Source organism: Chelonoidis abingdonii, chromosome 19, assembly GCF_003597395.2.
Source record: "Chelonoidis abingdonii isolate Lonesome George chromosome 19, CheloAbing_2.0, whole genome shotgun sequence".
In the NCBI taxonomy this organism is placed as follows: Eukaryota; Metazoa; Chordata; order Testudines; family Testudinidae; genus Chelonoidis; species Chelonoidis abingdonii.
In genome coordinates, this window is record NC_133787.1 from 5434243 (window position 1) to 5454122 (window position 19880).

General features: G+C 46.0%; 2 protein-coding genes across 12 annotated transcripts in view; one reads left to right on the forward strand and one right to left on the reverse strand.

Moving 5' to 3' along the window:
• CNOT1 (CCR4-NOT transcription complex subunit 1) overlaps positions 1 to 7708 on the forward strand; it is a 90140-nt gene extending 82432 nt beyond the window's left edge. For all 10 annotated transcript variants that reach the window (XM_075073669.1, XM_032785205.2, XM_032785185.2 and 7 more), the window contains 7 exons: positions 502 to 603; positions 1057 to 1230; positions 2895 to 3044; positions 4082 to 4262; positions 5446 to 5578; positions 5824 to 5958; positions 6658 to 7708. In XM_075073669.1, the coding sequence (XP_074929770.1) occupies positions 502 to 603; positions 1057 to 1230; positions 2895 to 3044; positions 4082 to 4262; positions 5446 to 5578; positions 5824 to 5958; positions 6658 to 6736 (954 nt within the window). In that variant the 3' untranslated portion in view covers positions 6737 to 7708. The remainder of the gene's footprint in view (positions 1 to 501; positions 604 to 1056; positions 1231 to 2894; positions 3045 to 4081; positions 4263 to 5445; positions 5579 to 5823; positions 5959 to 6657) is intronic.
• The window catches only part of SETD6 (SET domain containing 6, protein lysine methyltransferase), a 25377-nt gene continuing 12712 nt past the window's right edge, over positions 7216 to 19880 (reverse strand). The window contains exons 2-9 of one of the 2 annotated variants that reach the window (XM_032785258.2): positions 17941 to 18039; positions 17281 to 17425; positions 16475 to 16616; positions 15848 to 16042; positions 15418 to 15541; positions 14246 to 14426; positions 13673 to 13815; positions 7216 to 11515 (exon numbers count right to left, since the gene is read on the reverse strand). In XM_032785258.2, coding sequence (XP_032641149.1) covers positions 11204 to 11515; positions 13673 to 13815; positions 14246 to 14426; positions 15418 to 15541; positions 15848 to 16042; positions 16475 to 16616; positions 17281 to 17425; positions 17941 to 18039 — 1341 coding nt within the window. In that variant the 3' untranslated portion in view covers positions 7216 to 11203. Of the gene's footprint in view, positions 11516 to 13672; positions 13816 to 14245; positions 14427 to 15417; positions 15542 to 15847; positions 16043 to 16474; positions 16617 to 17280; positions 17426 to 17940; positions 18043 to 19880 lie in introns of both variants that reach the window. The other variant, XM_032785255.2, reaches the window with a different exon arrangement.

Consider the following 19880-nt stretch of genomic DNA (forward strand, 5'->3'; position numbering starts at 1 on the left):
GTTTCAGATGTTTGTATTTATTTATTTTGAAGTGCATTAGTAGCATGTCTTCACATGTAGTTTTCTGTATTCACAGTAACAACTGCATGGAGGGGTGACCCTGTTCCTATAAACTGTCAAGATTTGGGTAACTGGGGAATTTTGTAAATCAGGGTTTCCATTGTAAACCAAATCATCACATTTACCCATAAGCTTTCTGTCACTGTGCATTGCTTTCCATGTCAGTTAAGCATAGCATGCTTGGTACTATACATAACATAGAGGAAGACTTTTTTTTTTTTTTTTTTTTTTTTAAATACACATTCCAGGTAACCCTGAGACCCTCAGAAAACAAGCTGTATTGTAGTCAGATTAGTCCTAGTGCAAATGATCATTTCAAACGTATATGGAGATAAGTCTAAACATGGTGTATCTCTGTTTACTCTGCTTTTTAGCAAACCCTAACAATGTAGGTTTAATTGCTTTTGTTTATACACTATTTACATGTTTTTCTCTTGGCAGGGTTGGCCTATGTATGCCCAGCTGCTAATTGATCTCTTCAAGTACTTGGCTCCTTTCCTTAGAAATGTGGAACTCACTAAACCTATGCAAATTCTCTACAAGGTAAACAGTATTGGCTGATGCAGGTATTTTCCAGGAAAGCACTTTGAAGATGAGTTAGAGTGCACTGGAAAGTAACTTGCTGGCTGAATATAAACATTTAACCTTTTTTATTTATTTGAATCCACTATCTTTTGTGAGTTAGAGGTTAATTTAAGTACAATTTAGATATTGACACTGGTCAGGAGATCAGTGCTTGCACTGTTAATTACAGGTAACTGATCAGAGTTTGATAGTAAACTGAAACTTTGCTGTAAGAGATTGGAGACCAGGGAATGCATTTGACTGCTAGACACTGCCTTATTAAATTCATTATCAGGAAGAAACTTTGATTACATCATGCATCAGGAAGAAAAGTCTCCTCTGCCCTTTTTGCTTGTCTGGTTGTGGTACAGTTGCTGTTGGGGGAAGCTCAGAACCTGCTAATTACATGGCTCATTCTCTTTTCTTTTGTAGGGCACTCTGCGTGTGTTGCTGGTCTTATTGCATGATTTCCCAGAATTCCTTTGTGACTACCACTATGGGTTCTGTGATGTGATCCCACCAAACTGTATCCAGCTAAGGAATCTGATCCTGAGTGCCTTCCCACGTAACATGAGACTTCCAGATCCTTTCACTCCCAATCTTAAAGTAGGTAGCATGCTGTCTCAAACTATCACACATGAAAACAATGGGAAACTTTATTGCATGGTTTCTTTTAAATACAATATGGAAGGGAGTGAATCTTCAGAAACAAAATCCTGTTTTGATAAACACAACAACCTAGAAGTTTACAAAGTGTTTAACACTTTGGATTTGCAATTCATCATTGGAATTAGTTAAATAAAATAGCCTGTTGTAAGTTGGTATAAAAGTCTCAATCTGCCAGAGACTTTCCAAAGAGAGAGACTCAGTCCTCATCCTGTAGAACATAAAAGTCCAAGCTCCTGGCCCTGCAGTCTGATCCACATGGACAGACATTTGCACCCCTGTGGCGCTTCACTGAGAGTGATCTTTGCATGGCTGCAGGGGTCTCCTGTACAGATCCAATTGCTGGATCAGGTCCTTTGGCTTTCTTAGCTCAGCTGAGGAGCATCAGACAGGAAGCTGCATTTCTCAGAGTAAAATACCATAAGGGGTTTGGGTATGAAAATCTGAAGCAAGTGCAGGCTTTCTTGATCATGCTTGACTACTAAACACTGGAGCAGAGATTGAGGCCACACTTAAGACCAGTAGAGGTATGATACCGGGATTCGTGCTCCCTTCTCTAGCATTCCAGTTGTGTGTACTACACTAGTTTACCTCCTGTTCACTTATCTGTGAAACCACTGACTACTTTGGAAGTCTTCCATGTTGATTCAGTATGCTCCAGTTTTCTTAAAGGAAGAAAGTCAGTTAAACAGAGCTCAGCTGACAACTTACACTTCATTTCTTGCTCTGGTTTCTAGAAGTTGGATGTGTACAGTACATTTCATCCACCCTGGTGTATGCTTGGCTGGAATCCAGTTGAGCAACCAGCGAAAAGAGCAATTGTCGTCTCCACTGGATCAAAAAAATGAAGTGCTCTCTGCATGGTGTACTTATGACTTTTCTCAAAATACACATTAGTTACTTCCTGTCTCCAGTTACATTTTTTTTTTTTAAATCAGCCATTCTGAAGTGTCAGTAAATTTTAATAGAATTACTGCTTTGGCCTATTTAAATCCTGATGACCGTAGTCTTCTAATCCACATAATGGGTACAGCTGCAGCAGTGTGAGCTTCCCCACAAGCCCCAATGTGTCATCCCTTACTGCATGAACGACCTCTAGAAGTGGCAGAAGTGGCAGTTTTTGATGGCCCACTTTGTGTTCATCTTCCTTGCTGGGGCTGCAGAAAAGAGAACCAAATGTGCGTGGCAGTTCTTGATGTGGACTCATTCTCTGGGAGCTAGAAAGACTTCCAAATCCACTTCACACAGATATCAGTCACTATCTTTGAATGCTACCAATCTGGCCTGATTTCAAACAGTTAATTTAGAGAGGTCAGCCTGTGTATCCCATTACCAGTCCTATGATGTATCCAGTCTTCAGCAATTTGTAAGTGACACCAGATTAAGAAACCAGTTATTTTGAAGTCTGACAACTAAGATAAAGAGCTCCAGCAGTGCACCAGGGGAATTGAATTTCATGTTATACCTTCTGATATAAAAATGTAGATAGGAGTGGCTGGTATGACAAACTCAAACTTCCTTTCTTAGGAAGTCTTGCAACCATAATTTTGGTTTTAAATAGCAGGAGTTAGTTAAAGGATTACTAATGGAGTTTTCTTTGGCAGGTGGACATGTTAAGCGAGATTAATATTGCACCACGAATACTCACCAACTTTACTGGAGTGATGCCACCTCAGTTCAAAAAAGATTTGGATTCCTATCTCAAAACTCGCTCGCCTGTCACTTTCCTGTCTGACTTGCGCAGCAATCTACAGGTTTGTGGATCCATCCCTGAAAATGTTTAGACTCTGAGGCTGAAAATCATGTAGGAAGTGAGAATGTGACTCAGCAGGTATAAAATACTGTGGTGTACTGTTTGGAAGATGTGACTGGGATAAGAGTCCAAAAATGCTCTTTCCTGCTAGATGTGCATTGGGCTGAGTAACAAATATAAATCTTTGCTGATTTAGTATCAACAAAGAAAATGTGGTGGTGTTTTGACAGCAGGAGTGTTAACTGCAGTGATCCTCAAGCAATGTAGCTTTGAGAAGAGGTTCACCTTAGTCCTGTAGAAAAATAGGACTTCACTTTCCATCCAGGGTACCTGAAACTACTTCAGTGCATGAATTGGCAAAAACTCCCTAAACCAGTGTTCTGATGGTTTCCTCCTGCAGTGAGAGCCCCTGGTACCAGCTGGCTGAGGTGTCCATGTCTGCTGTCTTTTCAGCAATTCTCAAATCAGCTTAGCACTTTTAACCTGGATATCTTTGAGACTCTCACCAGACCTTATTGAATTTACCTCAACTAATCCATTTCTAAAACTGATTAAACAAGTGCAAGTCAGAAGTTGCTTTTGAGTCACTTGTTAATGGAAATTCTTTGTGTAATTATACATTCAGATTGGTACACAGTTTCATCCAATTGCAGATGTTAATGTATACACAAATGCTGCTGAAAATCAGGCCATGAAAGCTAACGCCCACTTCAGTGTATGTTAAATGTGAATTCAGTAACTGCAGAGCTTGACTTGCAACAGAATTGGGTACTAAAAGTTGGATATTAAGACCTAGTTTAGGCTGTAATTTAATTTAGAGTCTGTCTCGGGGGGTGTCATACTCTAGTGTAGCAAGAGGTATTGGCAAGCACTATCTACAAAGTAAGAAAGACTTTAGATTTATAATTAGACATTGCTTTCTGCATAAAGCAGGTATCTGAATGCTGAAAATCTCTCCAAATCATTCCCTTCACACAGTCCCTAAGAACTCTCAAGGACTGTAAAAAGCTAACCTTTTTCTTGTGCTGTGCCCACTAGGTATCAAACGAACCTGGCAATCGCTACAACATCCAGCTGATTAATGCACTGGTGCTCTATGTAGGCACTCAGGCTATTGCACATATTCACAACAAAGGCAGCACACCCTCTATGAGCACTATCACCCATTCGGCTCACATGGACATTTTCCAGAACTTGGCTGTGGACCTGGACACAGAAGGTAAGCAGAACGTCTCTGGATCAGTTGTTTGCTTCTAGCCTGAAATGGTTCTTGAAACCTTCTTAGTTAAGAGAGCAGATTAGCTCTGGGTACTATGGAAAAAACTGAAATACCTCTTAACTGCTAGTGGTTTTGTATTAAGCAACACTGCATTAGAAGATAGAGTTCTGAATACACTAAAAATATTTTTTATTGGAACTAAATTTATCTGAAACGCATTGACTATTTGCTATGTAGAAAAAGTTTAATTTTGGAGTGAACTAGATTTTGACTCATTAGAGGAAAGAATCAATATTCTCTACTGGAAACTTATTTAATGTGCTGAGATCAGGTAATCACCTGCCCACCCCTTTACACAGTATAACCCTTAAGTGCAATGAGCTTTGCTTCAAGATAGACACAAGGGTCATGTTCTCTAGAGTCCGGAGTAATTGACACTAAAACTGGTATCTCTGCCCTGGGAAGATTTAATAAATAGCATCCATCCAAGATTAGATTTCACAAGCCAAGCAAGTGTAAATCCAGCTCTTTTGCAATCTTACCCTCTACTAAAGTGTTATAATACTTCTCTTTGAAACTTTAATCTTCCAAAGTGTATTATGAATATTAATTAATGTAATAGAAGATTCTAAATTTGGTGTAGGAATGTTGCTTTGAGAATTTTGAATCCGTACAATGAAAGGAAATCTTGCTCAGCCCTCCTGGGACAGCTGCTAACCTGTACTGCTTTGAAACAGATTTCATGAAGAGGAAGCCCAAATTCTTGGTACAAGAACTCCAGCTGGCATCACGTTGTGAAGCACTCTAATTGTGTGTTGCTTTTTACTGAAGTTTCTTTAAACTGTGTAGAGCAGAACCATACATCTGACTCCTTAAGCAGTGCTCGGGTGCTTCCTTGTTCCATTATAGAGTAGCAAAGGGTTCTGTGGCACCTTATAGACTGACAGACGTATTGGAGCATGAGCTTTCGTGGGTGAATACCCACTTCATCATGCATCCGACGAAGTGGGTATTCACCCACGAAAGCTCATGCTCCAATACGTCTGTTAGTCTATAAGGTACCACAGGACTCTGCTGCTTTAACAGATCCAGACTAACACAGCTACCCCTCTGATACTTGTTCCATTATGTTGTCTAAGGGAAATGAATTACTTCCTACTAACTACCTACTTTCTCTTTGCAGGTCGGTACCTCTTCTTGAATGCAATTGCCAATCAGCTGCGGTACCCAAACAGCCATACGCACTATTTCAGTTGTACTATGCTTTACCTATTTGCAGAGGCCAATACTGAGGCTATCCAGGAACAGATCACTAGGTGAGGAAGGGCAGTTACATTCACAACCTTTATAGTTCAACTTTTCACTTCACTTGAAATTAAATGACTTCTAGTTTTGGAGGCAGGTGTTATGTTGAGTTGTACAATGTTACTGTCTAGTGCTATAGAACAAGAACACCTAGTGCAATTTGATGCTGTTTGCAAGAGCAAACCTGTGTTTGTAAATTATCAGTGTCTTCCAGGAGATCTGTGTTGAGCCTTCCCTGTTTGTTTTTTTTCTTCAGGGTACTGTTGGAACGACTGATTGTAAATAGACCTCACCCATGGGGTCTCCTTATTACCTTCATTGAGCTGATAAAAAATCCAGCATTTAAATTCTGGAACCATGAGTTTGTTCACTGTGCTCCGGAAATTGAGAAGTGAGTAAATTTTTTTCTTTTGTATGGTTTAATAAACTCATGCTCACTTTTTGGTTTATTCAGTCACATAATGGAAATATTAGTGGTGATATTCCATTTCATATTAAGCCCCATTCGATAAAATAGGTGACAGTAAATATTACTACTTTGGCCTTATAAAATGCTTTACATGGATAGATAGCTAAGTGCATCCACGATACAGGTAGAATGATTGTGCTTCGCTCCCCACAATCTGTAAAGTGCAATGTCAAATATGCTGGCAGAAGTGAGTCTAGAACTTGTCCAACTCCTAGGACAGTTTACTGTCTGTCTCTGGTGCCTCTGTTTACATGTTTGATTGCATAACCCCATGATAGCATGTTGCCATGTAATTTGATATTTCATATTTCATAAATCTCTGATAAATGCTGTGTTCAGTAGTGGAAGGGGGTTTTCTTTCTGAAATCTCAGATCAATGTATTCCTGTCTGAAGGCTCTATCGATCACACTGGGAAAAGGACTGTCCATTATGCTACAGCTTCCATGACTGCTACTTCAGACTAGCGTCTCAAAATTCAGCTTGGTGCTAGGTGGATTGTGAGCTCTTGCATTCCTATGTTTATAGGAAATCCCAGTGTTGAAGGTGTGTCAATGAAGATTTTTAGACTGAACTAGATAGCTCTGTCCCTCAACGTTTTTTGCTCTTCTATCCATGTTTAGGTTATTTCAGTCAGTTGCGCAGTGCTGCATGGGGCAGAAGCAGGCACAGCAAGTGATGGAAGGCACTGGTGCCAGTTAGATGAACTGCATCTTGTATTGTAAGCGTGCCAGCCTGGAGGTCCCCTTCCCATCAAACTGACAGAAGAATCCTTCAAGCTCTTCCTGACCTTCCCAGCCCCTCGATTTGGGTACACACAAGCCTTTGGGTGAAAGTCTGTGTGGGCATGTTCCAAAGTTTAAAGCAAAATTTTGACTCTTGGCCAAAATTTAGAAGATGCTGTGAATATCATTTTGAACTAGTGTAAATACATGGAACCGAAACGTTTGTCTGGACTTCTTGGGTTTGTGCAAATTGTGTTAAAGGCAGGTGGATAACTGGTGCCTGTCCAGCTTGTAATAAAGGGGCAGCTGCTGATGCCAAGCACTTGTCTAGGGCAGACCTCCTTGTCCTGACATTCCCGGACTCCCAAAGAATATTGAAAAGCCAGTTTTAAATATTATGTAACTTATTTTTTTTTCTTTGTGGATGGGGGACCTTTAAATCACTAAGTTGTTTAAAAAAAATAAAAGTGGATGTGTTGGGATCTGGGAATACTATGGAATGTGGGCGGGAGGGGTTGGGATTAAGGTCTAGTGTTGCTTCTCCCTCCTGCTGCCCAATCAACTGCTGACAGTGGGGGGAGGTAGCCTTCAGAGCCTGCCTCCTTTCTGTTGGATAAGATAAACTTCAGGCCCTGCGGGAGAGGGTCAGCTGTTTTTAGTAGAGACCTGGCCTATAGCTTTTTTTTTTTTTTTTTTTCCCTCCCTGACACTTGTAAATTTTTGGAAGGGGGGAGCTAAATCTAGAACTGTGCCCCTGCGGCCACACAGCATAAGTTTGTAAAAAGAACAAAGGACCAATACAGCCCATTTTGTAAGGATTTTGAATGTTTTGTAAATGTATTGGTCCATGTGTTGTATTTTGTAGCCTTTCTAGTTCTTGGGCTTTAGTTCTCCCACTTCTTGTATGTATGCATCCTGTAGTTACACATTAAAGTCATGACATGCAGCATGTGCAGCTCTGCTTATTCTTTCAAATACCATTATGCTGGTTTTTCAAAATTCTGCGCATTCACTTGAAGTACAATACCACCTTGTATACATGGTTTGAACTGGAACAAATTCAGGTAAATGTCTTGTTTGTAGCTCCACTCTCACAGGAGAGGATGTTAGTGAGGCTCTTTAGATTAATCACATGCACACATGATGCCATTAGCAGGTTGTCAAAGCATCCAAACTTGAACTCTGGATATTTTCCTGGCTAGATTCGCCTCTGCTGGAGAGGCTGTGTGTTAATATAGCATTATGGGAGAAGAGAGAAAGTGGATAAAACAGTAAATTGTAGCTCAGTTGTCTTAATTCTTGGTGATCAAATGCATATAATTCCTGCACAAATCCCCCTCAAAGGAATCTGATCTTAGTAATTAAGTCAGCTACACATTAATGATACTTAATAGGTTGGCTTTCATCCATCAAGGTTCAGTTTGACAGCTTCAGTGCTCCAGAGGCAAGGCCTGCATGCTTCAAAGGCAAATAATCTCAAATCAAAAAGGTGCTAAGACTTAAAAGGCTTTTTTCCCCCTTTTTAGCTTGCTTATCTCATCAAAATTTACCTACAAAGGTAAGATGCCCATTTATTTACAATTTATGAAAGACTGGCCATGAACAGCAGCAGCCCTTCAAATGAATATTGATAAAGCTCTGTGGCCACTTCCCTGTTCTGAAAGGAATTTGAGGACTTCAATAACTCAGACATAGGTTAGGGGTTTGTTACGGCATGGGTGGGATTCTGTGGCCTGTGTTGTGCAGGAGGTCAGATGAGATGATCATAATGGCCCCTTCCGACCTTAGTCTATGACCTTCATGAAAAAATGCCCACTTACCTTTTAAAAAAACCTCCACTCAGTAGCTTGCAAACAAGTACATGTTCATCTCAATGTTGTCTCCCTTGGCAACACACACAAACTGGAGCCAAGGATCTAACCATGGTGAACTCCAGCTGAATGTGATGAGGCCTTACTCTTTATTAGCAGGGATCCTACTGTATGAAGAAAATCTATTTTTCCATGATTAAAGTGTAACCTGACAGCAGAAGCCATTCCCCATGGTAAAGAATTTCTAGGATACCTGGTTATTAGTTGCAGATAATGAAAAACCCTGGCTGCTTTTTCTCTTAGCTTGGTCTGCAGTGGGGTTTTGGATAACAGCACCTGTGCTGCTGGGATCAACTAACTTAGTTACGCAGTTCAGCTGTAGCAGCCCATATCAAGAACTGAACTAAATAGTCACTGAAGGGACAGGCCAGATGCCCATCAGCATAACTAACACTAGCTGTTCTAGCATGTCTGGTTTCTCTCGAGCAGTGCCTCAAAAGGCTGAGTCTGTTCCTACAAAATTGCTTAAAGCTGGCAAAGCAGAATGAGGGAGAGGGTCATACCCAGCACCCCCAACTTCACTGCTACCATGCAAAAGGCTTCCTCCCTTCCTTCCCTCTGGTGAGCACATCTATTGGGGTCCTGCCATGCAGTGAATTCTAGCTGTAGGTGAAGGAAGCAGGTCTGTGGCTAGAGCCAGGGCAATGCAACCATGGCTTAAGACCAGCACCACAAGCTATCTGCTAGCCAGTAGCTGAAGTGAAAAGCTCACTGCCCCAAATCAACTGCTGCAACACTTTCAATTGGTGGGAAAAATGCAAGCCCATGCTCCACCCCCTGCCTACTTCGAGGCTTCTACAGTGGTGAATAAGGGGAAATCAAGGACTTGTTTTAGTCAATCACTTGGCATCAACTGGACAAGTACAAGGGTCAGTAACCTCTGGCATGCCAGGCCAGTTTACCTGCCATGTCTGCAGGTTCGGCTGATCACAGGTCCCAGTGGCTGTGCTTTGCTTCCTGTCACCCCCATTGGCCTGGAGCAGCAGTGCAGGCTGAGGAAGGTGCTGGCTGCCCCCATTGAGCTGGAGCAGTGAACTGTGGCCAGTAGGAACTGCGATCAGCCAAAGAAATTGACCCCTGGACTTAAAAGGAAAGCAGAAATACCCATTGAAAAGACCACAGAAGATGCCTGCAAAAGCTCTGGTAAGTAAATCTTACTGCAACTGATCTCTTGTGTGTCTTGTCATACCTTTATTTTAGCAAGCAGAAAACTACTCTTCCCCTCAGCCTGCAGCAGCGCAGGGGTTAAGGAACAGGGAATAGAGTCCAGCTCAAAGTGAGGTACAAATTCCTTGGGTTTCATAAAGGGGCCTGCACAGCCTTTAGTATTAAGAGGCAAGGGGGGAAAAAACATTTCACTAAAGAATCGGAACCCTTTTAAATTTAAAAAAAATCAGCAGCATTTTTAGTCATTCAGAGAAAAAGATGTGGCCGAGTTGTTTGCAGTCCTAGAGAGGTACCTACCTTTACCTAGGGAATTCCATGCTGTCTCTTCCAGAACAGGCTAGATTCTGGCAGTGACCATCCAGGCCTCTAGAAAGTGGAGCAATTCCCAAAGACAACTTACGTTGCCAAGTATCCCTTACCTACTGCATGGCAGAGATAGCAGCCCAGTGATTTGTGCCATGCTGACAGTCTAAGGCAGATAAGCAAAACAGCCGCCCAGCCTCCCTCACTGTTGGGACTGAACTCTAATACCACAGAGGAATTCTTGCCATCTCAGAACCAGGTAAAAACCATCCTGTCCTGTACTGACCAAAAAAAGTGCATAACACTAATCAAAGCCCACGTTTGTCTCAGTTGCACCCCCAAACACCTCAGGCTTTACCTACAGCAAAATTGAGTAACAATATGATGCGAGCTGATGGCTTGTTGCTTGACCAGATGCAGAATGAAGTCTGAGGGAGAGAACTGAGCCACCTCTCTAGCAGATCCAGGGTTCTGAAACATGCTATCTTTAGTCTGAAGCTTAGGAAAAATCTGCAGCCCCACTCAGGCTTTGAACAAGTTACTAGCAGAACTGGGGCTGCAGGCACAGCTGCTTACAGCATTTGAAGGCTGTTAGGGAGTTTTCCGTTAGTAGAACATCCTGCTGTTGACTAGAGTGAGCATTTTCTTAGATGCTTGTAACAGTGCATGAGGAGAACCACTTCAAGATGTTATCCTTGCAAGTATAAAATCAGTGTTCTGTGGTGATTGGTGTCCGAGGGGTGTGGTCAGTACCTTCCCTACAACACTCCTCAATCAACTTTAGCATGGCTAGACTGGGTATGCTTCCTCCTTAACTCACCCATGTTGGGTCTTAAACACAGGGGGAACCTGCCTGCATGTCACACTTACAGCTGAAATTTACTGGAGAGGGAAAAGTCTGTTAATTAAGACAGGTATGTAATTGATAGAAAGTCAAGAGGTAGATGAAAAGCCACTACAGAAATCCCAGGAATAACTGGGTCCAAATTAACTCACCGTCTGTTCTTCCTGAATACAAGGGGCCAACCCATCCACCCCAACAGAGGGGATGAGAACACAAGGTTTGCTTTATACAAAGGCTGCAATTCCCAGTTCAGCCTCTGCTAGCTTGTCAGCTCCAGCAATTGGTGCAAGATCCTCTTCTGCCCATAGCGCACTTGCAAGGCCTGCTGCTCTCTTGGGCTTAGTTTGCCATAAGCCACTTTGTCGTTTAGCAAGTCCTGCTCTGCTTTCAGGTCTGAGCTGTAAGACTCCAGTGTCAGCAGCGCACTGTCATGGAGAAGCTTCTTCCATGAGGCTTTGAGTCTGGGTATTGTCTCATTAGACAAAGTAAAGCTCTCTTCATCCTCTGTGTCGTCTTCCCAGCCCTCATGCTCTTTAAACTCCTTGAATTCCTCTGCAGCCATACACAGCACCTACAACCAACCACACAGATACCTAGTCATTATCTCAGGCAGTGACGGAGGACTAAGGTTGAATAGAATAAAGGTCCCAGTTGTCAGCTACTGAACACTGGGAGGGGAGAGAAGAGAGAATCTCCGCTGAAGCTAAGAAAACATAATTGATTTGCAGTTGGAATGGGCACTAAGGAGGTAGCAAATAGCCAAAGCAGCTACTTGGTTTAGTGGGGGCTTTTGGCCAAGACATGAACGCTGAGCATGCTTTCTTCAGTACAGAATCTGATCTCCATGGGCCTTAATTTCCCAGCAGTACTTCCTTTTATTGCAACAATGTCCTAGCCCTGAGGGGAGGAAGGCTGGTATGTTTCTTAACATTCTCTGCTCCTGGATCCTTAAGATGAAAACAGATTCACATTACAGTTGACTAAGATTTAATCTCTTATGAGATGAGAGCTTTTAAAAAAAAAAAAGCAAGCAAAAAAAGCAGCTCAACAGTTAAGAACCTGATTTTCAGGGGTCTGCTTCCTAGTTTCAGTGCTGCTAGTGCACAGCTGGGGAGCGAACGGGCCTTTTGGCAGAGTCTTAAATACTTCCCCCTTCCCAGCTAGCTTCATGGGGGCTGTCACAAGCACAGACCCTCCAATACAGTAACTCTTCACTTAACGCTGTAGTTACGTTCCTGAAAAATGCAACTTTAAGCAAAACAATGTTAAGTGAATCCAGGTTCCCCCTAAGAATTAATGTTAAGGCTGGTGGTGGGTGGGTATTAGAGAGATACACACAGTATACTTTTAAACAAACAATTTAATACTGTTCACAGCTATGATTGTGAAGCTAGAGGGTAGGATATTTCCCAGGGAATGCCTTGCTGGCAGTGGTTCTCAAACTTTTGTACTAGTGACCCCTTTCACGTAGCAAGCCTCTGAGTATGACCCCCCTTTATAAATTAAAAGCACTTAATATATTTAACACTATTATAAATGCTGGAGGCAAAGCGGGGTTTGGGGTGGGGGTTGACAGCTCACAACCCCTCATGTAATGAACCCCTGGGCTAAATGGTGAACTAGCCCTCGGCTGAGCCCTCAAGGGTTAACACGTTAACGTAGCCGCACACTCTACAAGGCAGCAGGGATGGAGGAGAGAGAGATGCACACTACCCCTTTAAGTAGGCTGATCCACTCTTATAGGCATTGGCTTTTGCAGTGGATCAGGAAGTTGAGACAGCAGCAGCTGCCCTAGACTGTCTCCCCACCCTGCTCTATATGGAAAAGAAGGGGTAAGTGGCGTGTAGGAGCAGGAGGAGGGGGACACTGCCATTAGCGTCTTGCCCCACCCAGCAAGCAGGAGGCTTGGGGAGCAGCTCCAAGGCAGAGGGTAAGAGCAGCACATGGCAGTGGGGGGAGGGACAGCTGCAATTGCTAGCCTGCTGGGCAGCTGCAGCACAGGGAACTTAGGGGGGCTACCGGTCCACCCTGGTTCCAAGCCCCCACCTGCTAGCTGCAACAGGCTGCTCTTCCTGCAAGCAGTGGACAAAGCCGAGGTTAGAAGGGAGCATTGCACAACTTTAAAGAGCACGTTCCCTAATTGATCAGCAACTTAAATAATGTTAACCAGGGTGACTTTAAGTGAGGAGTTACGGTACTGATGGCCTGTGACTGCTCTCAGCTTCCTGGACAGTTTCTCTACAAAATGGAGCTCTGAGCCACACTGAAAGTTACATTAAAATGGATGCTGAAATACATCCTGGCATTAGCAATACCATTAAATGCCACAGGGACACATCCCCTGATCTATCACAGTGCTTCTCCCTCTTGAAGAGGATCAGAGCAGGGAGACTCAGCTACCCTTGGAAGCTCACACATTTCCTTCATGCTAGACTCTAACTTCACCTCCATATAATCCCAAAGCACCAGACTCCATCTTTGCGATTAGACCCTTGCTCCTCCCAGCTCTAATCACAGGAAGGCAGAACTTCCCCAACCCCTTTATTCTTACAGGAAAAAAGCCCCGTAACAGGTGAACATAGAGTATTTATAAACTATTCCAGAGCAGCTCCATCCTCATGAGGCAGAGATTCTACCCATAACCCCACACTGAAGGTACAACAGCACAAGTGAGAACAAGCCTCCATGGGGCAGGATCAGTGCAGCCATCAGACATCGCACCACGCACCTTCAACGTCATGGAGAGCTCTTCCTCCGTCAACACTTCCTCCCAGCCAATCACAAAGGCTCCTTCTTCCCCCACCATCTCCAGCTGGCAAAGGAAATCCCACTGCTCAGCGACCAGCTGCCGCTCCGCTTCAGTGCTGGCACCTGTTTGAGGACAACAGGAGGGACAAATCAACCACGCCCACTACACAAGGGGGGGAGGACGGACAAAACTCTGTATAGCGAGACACAGGCCAAGACTTTCAAAAGCCACTAGCGAATTTGTACCCCAACGTGCAATGCCTTAGAGGCCTGATTGCCCCAAAGTCCGGAGCACCACACCCACTTAAAACCAAGAAGCAGCTTCAGGGACTGTTTCTAAAGCAGAGGCAGTGGCAGAGGTTGACTATGGCTGCCTTGAAGCTCATCCCTGAGGGTGGAAGGAAAATGTTATGGGTGCCCCACGATGAGTGGTTACAAGAGGTTGGCTGCTACACGCTTTGTTTAAAGGGCAGCAGGTAAGGCCCATGGTCTCCTTCCACCAGAGTCATTCAGAATTAAGTTACCCTACCTCCAAATGCTATCAGCCACTCACCCTGCAAGGCAGCCCTGCGCACCGTCACCATCTGGATGTCGGCAGTGTCGTCCGTGTTGCAGGGGTACGGCTCAGCAAAGCCGTACATGTGCACGAGTTGCCAGTTGGCCATCTGGCCGTAGGTATTGAAGATCTCTTGGCCTTTGCCGATGGGCTGCGTGGTGACCATTTTCAAACACTCCTGTAGGCAGAGGGACGGAACAGGCACGAAGGTGAAGGCAGCGTCACGATACTCAGAGTAAGAGACTCCGTCCTTATGGGGCAAGTGCAGCCAAGTTCCCCCTGCCAGGACTGCAAGGGAACTAGGCCTTGCTGGCTCCCCACAATGGCCCTTAAGCAGGAGAGTGTGTGATTCTGGGACACACCAGGAAATCCCATTGCCTGGCAAACACAGGCAGGTTTCTCCGTGTCCCATCCAATACCTTGTGCAATAGGCTGACCTAGGAGAGCCAGTGTCCCTGGCAAACACAGAGGTGAGTGTAACATTAGCCGCTACCGCTCAGTCTCCGGTCCTGCTCCTGTCACATAAAAATACCTTGGTGGCCACCAAGCCCTTTTCCCCACCCTGAGTCGCTGGGCTGGTGGAGTCTGCCCTGCCATCGCCCGTGCTAGTTCTATGGCAAACAGGGACATCAGGCTTCAAAGAGGGCAAACAGGCCAGCATCATTCCCTCTAGGAAAACGTACCTCCCAGTGCTCAGGCCCTCAGCATGTCCTAGAGCCAAGCCCCCTATATCCCAACGTGGAGGCACCAATGCCCCGCCGCAGTCAGACTGGCAAAGGCGCCCCCTGGGCTTCACACGGGCAGACCTGGTCCTTGCACTGAGGACCAGGAGCGTGGAATCCTCAAGGGCGACTGTAGCCGAGCGTTACCTCTGCCACGCAGCAGCAATACAGGTCGCCAGACATGGAGCTCAGCCCCGGGTAAGAGGTGAGGTGCTATGGGCTGTGGCAGGCAGGGCAGCAGACTGGATGATTGAACAGTCCCCTACCTGGCTCTGGAATCTAGGAGTCTCAATGGAGAGCCAGGGCTGCGCTTCCTCTCCCGCACCCCTGTCAACCACACCGCAGCTGGTTGTGATCAGATAGAACCAGCTGGACGAGTAACAAGCCATGGCCAGTGCCCAGGGATACATACACTCTCCATTCACGCAGCTCCCCCCACCTACTCACCAGGGAATATTCCAGGTTGGCATTGTGATTGGCCACGTGATTCAAAATGTCAGCCATGGGCACCATCATGGGTGGGTTGGGCTCCTTCTCATCCTCGTCTTCCTCGTCCAGGGGCTCCTGGAAGCTATTTGGGAGGAGAGGTGAGAACAAGCCGATTGAAGCGAAATGAAGCCGTGGCTCTTAGCCCACCCTGGGCCCGTGACTGCCAGGGGCCGGCTGGCTACCTCGGAGGGCACAGAAAAGTGTATGCAGTGAGCCCAGGCGGTGGCAGCGCCAGAGCCACCTCCTGCCAGCAGAAGCCTGGTGAGCTACAATCTAGCCCTCATGTCTGACTCCCCAAGGAGATTGCTCAGGCTCACCCAAGGAGGCTTCATTTCAGCCCCTCTGGATCCAGAGACGTCTGCTGCGGAACTGTACCTCCCCATCTCACCTATAGGCCATGACGAACGCAACCAGCCTCTGGTACAGCTCTGGCGTATGCAGCTTGGGGTCAAAGAGGTCCAGGTGGGACTCCATGAAGGGCAGGATGATGGAGGTGTACTCCAGCTGGATGTTGGCCAGGTCTTTGTCCACCGCTTCTAGGATGCCAGTGCCTTGTAGGAGCCTCACCCTCTCTTCTTCAGGCCTATATCAAGGGGCAGACATGGCAGAGATTATCCCCACCCAGGAAGGGATTGAATTAATATAGTTACCCTTGAGTCAAGTCTCCTGGATCCTCAATGACCTCCCACTCTACTGCTGTCTGCATCTAGTTAGCCCAGACCCCAAGTTCAACCCACTGTAAACCCTGGCTAGCATTTAGAATGGGCAGCTACCTAGGCTGCCAACGTGTCTAACAGAACCAAGCTACAAGCTGCTGACCCTTGGGGAAACAGCCAAAGAGGGCAGGAGGCACATAGCCAGGAACAGAACCGAGGCCAGAACAGTGCTTTATCCCCGGGAGCACACCAACTCCCAAGAGCCAGCGCCCCAGTGGCAGGAGGGACCCGACGCCCAGGACTCTTGTGCAGGCTCCTGGATTTCTGCAGCCTGATGCTAGCGTGTGGTATAATCTTACCAGAACATGGGGTGATCCAGGCTGCTGAAGTCAGGCCAGAGTGAAAAGTAGGGACGCCAGTGGGAGTTGCTGGCCGTGTATTCATGCAGCAAAGACAGAAGGAGAGGCACCCAGCCAGACTGACTCTCCAGAGACGCTTGGTCTAGGGAGCCAAACACAGAGGAGACAGGAAGGAGAGGAACATGCTGAAATCCCAGGTCCTGTTATTCCTTCACTGGAGAGCCAGTGCCTTTGACTGTTAAGGACTAAAATCACTGCACTGCTCCAGGCTCCCCAGCAGAAGGGGTGGTGGGAATAAGTTGGGGACTCGAGACTTGCTACTCCCAGGATGACAGAGACACAGGAGGGTGGGGGTGGCTCTTCCACCAACAATCCCTTACCCTACTTGTTCGTTAGAAGCTCTGCAAACCACTGCCCTCTCCAGGTCTAGCTCAGACAACTCCCTCTCCCCATAAGGTTCCCCCAGGCTACAGGCTGCCTGAAGCAGACGAGAGCACGTTGGCCACTGACTAAGGTCCGATTTGCTGCCCCTGAAATTCTCCAGACTCCTGCATATTAATCACTGGTCTACTCCCAGCAGGCGTGACCATAACGTTTTAGCCGATCTCCCTTTTCCTGCCTCGGCTGGATGAGAAAATGGGGGCCAACGTGGCGGCAGAGCAGCCACGGGAGCAGGAGAAATCAGGAGAATCAAAGAATCAGGTTAGAAAAACTCCCAACTTTCAAGAACTTTGTTCCAACCTGGCAGCCAGTTGAAGTCAGCTGCAGGGCTCCTTAGCTCTACGCCATGTGTCCTGCTCTCGTACCTTTTTCCAAGACGGACCAGATGGAGGTGGTGTGCTGGGACAGGAGCGCAGCTCTTGGAACAGTGAAGAGGACTTCTCCGATCTGGAGGTCCTCTCTGGCCAACAGGCCGTAGTCTGACACTGTGCCCTCTTTGCTCACGTATACCTAGGAGAGAGGTGGCTGTCAGGGCCTCTGGGAACCCCAGTGAAAACCTGCCTCTGGTGGGACAGCCGTGAAGGATTGCAAGGGAAATGAAGCCAAGAGGTCAGGAGAATAAATCCAAGCAGCATCCATGGAAGCCCAGACAGTGAGACTCATCCCTCACGCGGCCGAGGGATTTCCTGCCAATGTACACAGGAGGTTGGTTTTTAAATAACAAACTTACAGCCAACCTGATGGCTGCACCCTTGCACTAGCGCACGTGAGAAGTAACTGGAAATCACCACCTCGTAAGCCCTCGCACTCAGCCTCGCTGCTTCCCTGCCCACCACTCCAACCCCTCCCCTGAGAACTTCCATGGATGAGTGATCACCCAGCCCTTGGAAAGCCAGCCTTGCCCTATCAGCCCGACGGGTGGCAGATACCCATACGCCACACTCAACCTGAGACCTCTGAACACTGGGACTCACACCTGGGTGAGGTCACTCGATACCCGGCTTCCATCATCCGGATCCTCCTACCTTTGGGCTGAGCTCCAACCCGACTTTCTCACACCAGTCCAAGAAGCCAGAAAGGGGGTCAGCTCTGCCATCCTCTGCAGGGCTGCCCCCTGCAGCCACCTGCTAACAGAAAGAGGGGTCAAGCTTGGGAACAAGGACAGCTCAGACACTAGAGAGATCTCACGGCAGAGGACGGAGGGAAACCCTGGAGGCCTCATTGAGTTCCAGCTTGGGTAAATTACAACACAGATGGAAGCACTAGGCTCCAGTGGATGGAGCAACAGATCAGAAGTTAGGAGACCTGCATGCTATTTCCAGCAAAGCCAGGCTCAGTCAGGCATTGGGCAAATCATTTCATTTCTCCTGGGCCTCACTTTCTCCATCTCAAATAGGGTGAGGCGGCTGCCTACCCATCTTTGTAAACTGCTCTGAAGTCTACAGATGGACAGAGTATTATTACTAGCTATCCCTATAGCTTCAGTTGGATACCCTAGTTCCTTCACTTCCTGTCTTAAACAGCTGCTGTGCACGGGTTACACACTGGTTGTGTTTCTGGGCAGAGATGGCCGCATTCCTGCGGTGAGTGAAGTGCTATGGGATGAAAGGGGATATTTATGTATGCGAGATCATCATTAGAAGAAGGCCAGTCATGCTTCTCTCCCCCAACACAGGCCCTTTCTTCGCTGCAGCAAGGAAGAGTGACAGAAGACGGCCGTTCTCTGCTGCGGCCAGAAGATTTGAACTGGGAGGTAAAAGATCTCAGAAATGTTTACAACAGGTTTAGTCACTTCTTTGGGTAGGTCTTCCGTTCTGTGGCAAATGCACAGGCAGAAGATTATTTGCTATGCTCTTAGATTCAACAGGGCCCAGCATTCTTCCAGACTGTAATAGTTACCGTTACCCTTACCTGACATGGCAGCTTTCCCTGCCACTGGAGAATCTGTGCCCCAAAGGGAATAAAAACCCATCTCCCTCCCATGTTCTGTTGGTTGAATTGTCTGCCTGGTCAGACCAAGCCAGCCAGACCATGGAGGTTAAGTCCATTAATGGCTATTCGCCAGGATGAGTAAGGAATGGTGTCCCTAGCCTCTGTTTGTCAGAGGGTGGAGCTGGAAGGCAGGGGAGAGATCACTTGATCATTACCTGTTAGGTTCACTCCCTCTGGGGCACCTGGCATTGGCCACTGTTGATAGACAGGATACTGGGCTAGATGGACCTTTGGTCTGACCCAGTACGGCCGTTCTTATGTTCTAAGTTTACATTACAGGAAAATGGCAAAAATCACCAAAGTATCATTGAAAGTTAGCATGTGAAACTGGATTGTTAATGAAAAAGTTAACCAAGTAGCAGGGAAAAGACAACAATCTGGGATTTCCCCCCCAACAACCAAACACCTGACCAGAGGATAATCAGGAAACCGGATTTTTCAAAGCTCAGGGAGGGAATGTTTTGGGTGTGGGGTCTTTTGTCTGTCTCTCGCTATGAGAGGGATCTTTCTATCTTCAAGCTTCTAATCTTCTGTTTCCCAGTTGTTAAGTCCAGGTATAAAACAAATAGGTTTTTATATGTTTTTGTATTTACATGTGTGTAGTTGCTGGAATGTTTAAATTGTATTTCTTTTTGAATAAGGTTTATTCATTTTTCTTTTAGCAATTAACCCTGTATTGTCAACCTGATACAGAGACTATGTTATTGTGTTTTTCTTTCTTTTATATAAAGCTTTCTTTTTAAGACCTGTTTAAGTTTTCTCTGGGTAGGCTAAGGAACGAAGGAAGGAAATTCTCTGTGTTAGATTTACGAAGGTGAATCTGTGCAGCCTCAGGGGAAGAAGGGGCGGGGGGAGGCGAACTGTCCTCTCTGTTTGAAAGTCAAGGAGTTTAACTAAGTATCATCCAGGATAACCCAGGGGAGGGAGCCGGGGATGAGGTAAAGAGGAACAAGGGGAGAGTTGTTTTCTCTTT